The 3233-nt window shown below is 61.4% G+C and overlaps 1 protein-coding gene across 2 annotated transcripts in view; it reads right to left on the bottom strand.

The window, feature by feature from the left end:
• The window catches only part of CPZ (carboxypeptidase Z), a 29629-nt gene that overhangs the window by 17723 nt on the left and 8673 nt on the right, over positions 1 to 3233 (bottom strand). For both annotated transcript variants that reach the window (XM_049630224.1, XM_049630225.1), the window contains exon 4: positions 1724 to 1936. In XM_049630224.1, coding sequence (XP_049486181.1) covers positions 1724 to 1936 — 213 coding nt within the window. The remainder of the gene's footprint in view (positions 1 to 1723; positions 1937 to 3233) is intronic.

Genomic DNA, 3233 nt, shown 5'->3' on the forward strand with positions numbered 1-3233 from the left:
TGCATGGATGGATGAATGGATGGATGATAGATGGGTGGGTAGATGGCGGATGGATGGATGGATGGATGGATAGATGGATGTTTGGATATTTGGACAGAAGGATGGATGGATGGATGGATGGAAGGATGGATGATGGATGGATGGATGGATGGATGGATGGGTGGATGGATGGGTAGATGGATGTATGGATGGATGGATGATGGATGGAAGGAAGGAGCAAAGGAAGGAAGGAGCAAAGGAAGGAAGGAGCAAAGGGTGGATTGTGGCTGGAAGGGAAGAGCAGAGCAGGAGCCTGGCAGCCTTACTAACTGTGACCTCACGCAAATCACGTCTCTTCTCTGAGCCTCACGTTGTTCATCTGGAAAACGGCGTCTCCTTCCCTGGCTGTGCACAGCCCCAGGACCTGCAGCTATGGGAGCAGACACTCACGTGCCTCCTGAATTCTGAGAGTATAAATGACCCTGATGCTTCCCGCAACGGTCACCCCCCTTGGCTTCTCACAGGGGACGCCCTCACCACACTGCAAAGCCACACACCAGTCTGAAAGAGGAAAAGGTCCTGTCTTCATCCTGGGGCAGCCCGCGAGCCAGGGCAGTATGAGGCGGGGAGGGGGGAGCTCGGAGGCTGGGGTGGGCCAGGGGACCTCTGACCCTCAGCAGGAGCCAGGACTTTGGGCTCACGATGTCCATGCAGCCCAAATACTCGGATTTGCTGGCCGACCCAGCAAAGGCGTCAGAGCCACTGAACCCAGATGGTATAATTTTCAGTAATCAAACGACCAAGGGTCCGATGGGACCTGCTTCTCGATGGACCCCACGTGCCTCTCGTGGTCACGATGACAGACCAGCTGAGGGACAGGGCCAAGGAAGGGCTCCTGGCAGAGGCCAGAACCAGGCCCCTGTGGCCCAGACATGCCCTCAGTGCCCCGGAGAGGCACTTCAGCTTCAGCTCGACACGGGGTACCCAGGCTGTCCCTCCAGGGTCTGTCTTTGCTAGAGTATCTTGGATCCTTGAGCCGGTCCCCAGGCCCCCAGGGCCCGGGCTGCCCTCGAGATTTGGTTTCACGGTGAGTTCCTTAGAGCACCTGCGCTCTGGAGGGTCACGAAGTCTGACCTCCTGCTTTGCCGACACCAATGCAGCTCTGGAGGTGCGATACAATCTGGAATTTTCCACGTAGCTCTGCCTCATCTCAGAACTCAGACGGGGACCACTACGGCTGACGAGCTCCAGGGGCTGGGGCTTTTTAAATGGACGATGTCCTTCATTCAGATTGCTCTGTGACATCACGTTCACCAAGCAGCTCAAAGGAGCGTTAAGTGTTCGGGACCAAGCGCCACATGTACGTGCCTGGGGTCTGGCTGCAGACCTTGCAGGGCAAGGCGGCACAAACCACAGAATGCACGGAGCCCCGTCACCTCTCCCCGGAGACGCACCGGGGCGTCACTTCTCTTCTCCCCGACGCTCACTCCTCGGGGCCGTGCCCTCAGCTCCCACCGCCCCCTCGAGTCCCAGCAGACCCTGCGCCACGTGGCCACGCACCCCGGGGCACCGAGCAGAGCGCAAACGCTTCCTGCTCCCCGCCCCCCGCCCCCCCATCCCTGTCGTGACCAGGATCCCGCACCCGGGCTTGCGCACCCCAAGCCGGGTAGGCCCAGAGCCCTTTGCCAGAAGCCAGCCCACCCCCGGACCTCTCCCTCGGGCAGCGACAGCAGCCCCGGCTTACTCAGCTCGTGCTGGCCGGGGCGGGCCGAGAACTCGATGACCAGCAGCTCCTTGCCGTTGAAGCTTCGCCCGATGCTGTAGGTCTTGGCGATGTGGGCGCAGCGGGCCGCCGTCCGACGCAGCACGCGCACCATCTGGGCGTAGGAGTGGTGTGTAAAGTGGATGAAGGTCGGGGGTAGGCCCGAGGGCAGCACGTCCTCCGCGTCCAGGCCTCCTGGGGAAGAATGGGGGTGTCGGGGGAGCCTCCGGTTCCGCGCCCCTGGCCAGCGCTCACCCACCGGCGGGGTCGCCCTCCTGCTGGTGGCCGCTGTGTCCGCCCCCCCCCCCCGCTCCCCTACAAGTCCCGGAACCCTCGTCGCCCCCTCCCCTGCCACATTCGGGAACTTGGGGGGCCCCTGGAAAGGCTCCCCAGCCCATCTGCTCGTGTTTTTCATCACCGTTCCCTTTATAACGCTTCACATCCACAGCTAATAACAGCACCTAACAGATGGACACAGCAACACAGTTCCTAAAATTGTTACAATTAAAAGTTAGGTCGTGGGGGCGCCTGGGCGGCTCCGGCGGCTGAGCCTCTGACTCTCGATTTCGGCTCAGGGCACGATCTCATGGTTCGAGAGTTCGAGCCCCAAGTCGGGCTCTGGGCCGACGGTGCAGAGCCTGCTTGGGACTCTCTCTCTCCTTCTCTCTCTGCCCCTCCCCCTCACACACGGACACTCTCTCTCTCTCTCAAAATGGATAAACAAACATCGAGAAAGAAAAGCACTACATGGTTACCAAGGAAACCGTGTAAAACACAGAACGGGACACAGAGACGAAGACACGCCTGCAGAAAGCCCAGCCCAGAGCACACCACGACTTGGCGGGCAGCCTCCGGACCGCGTGTGCGCTCCCCACGGACCCCTAGCCGTGGTCGCGGCACCGGAGCAGGCTCCTATTCTGCTCTGTCTGCACTGCTCCACCGTGGAAACAGTCTCAGCCCCTTGCCGGTCCAGCAACCACAGCTCTGGAGGGCTCCTTACAGACCACCCCACCACTGCTATGTCACAGCAAGTGTCAGCGATTACCAGTCCAGCAGTGAGAGTGCCTGTGCAGGGCACGGGGAGGAGGGAGGAGGGAGAGGAGGGGAGGAGGAACAAAGGAAAGGAGGAGGAAGGAGGGGGAGGGGAAGAAGAGTGGAGAGAGTGGGGGAAGGAGGGAAGGGGAGGGGAAGGGAGGGAGAAAGAACGAAGGGAGGAGGAGGGAGGGAGGCGGGAAGGGAGGGAGGAGGAGGGGGAGAGGAGAGGGGAAGGGAGGAGAGGGGAAAGGAGGGAGGGGAGGGGAGAGGAGGGAGAGAAGGAAGAAGGGGGAGTGAAGGAGGGAGGGGAAGAAGGGGAGTGGAGGGGAGAGGAGGGAGAGGAAGGGAGGGGACGGAGGGAGGAAAGGAGGAGAAGGGGGGAGGAGGGGGAGGGGAGGGGAGAGGAAGGTGGGGAAGGGAAGGGAGAGGAGGGAGTGAGGGGAGGGAGGGAAAGGAG

The sequence above is a fragment of the Panthera uncia genome, chromosome B1 (genome assembly GCF_023721935.1).
Source record: "Panthera uncia isolate 11264 chromosome B1, Puncia_PCG_1.0, whole genome shotgun sequence".
In the NCBI taxonomy this organism is placed as follows: domain Eukaryota; kingdom Metazoa; phylum Chordata; class Mammalia; order Carnivora; family Felidae; genus Panthera; species Panthera uncia.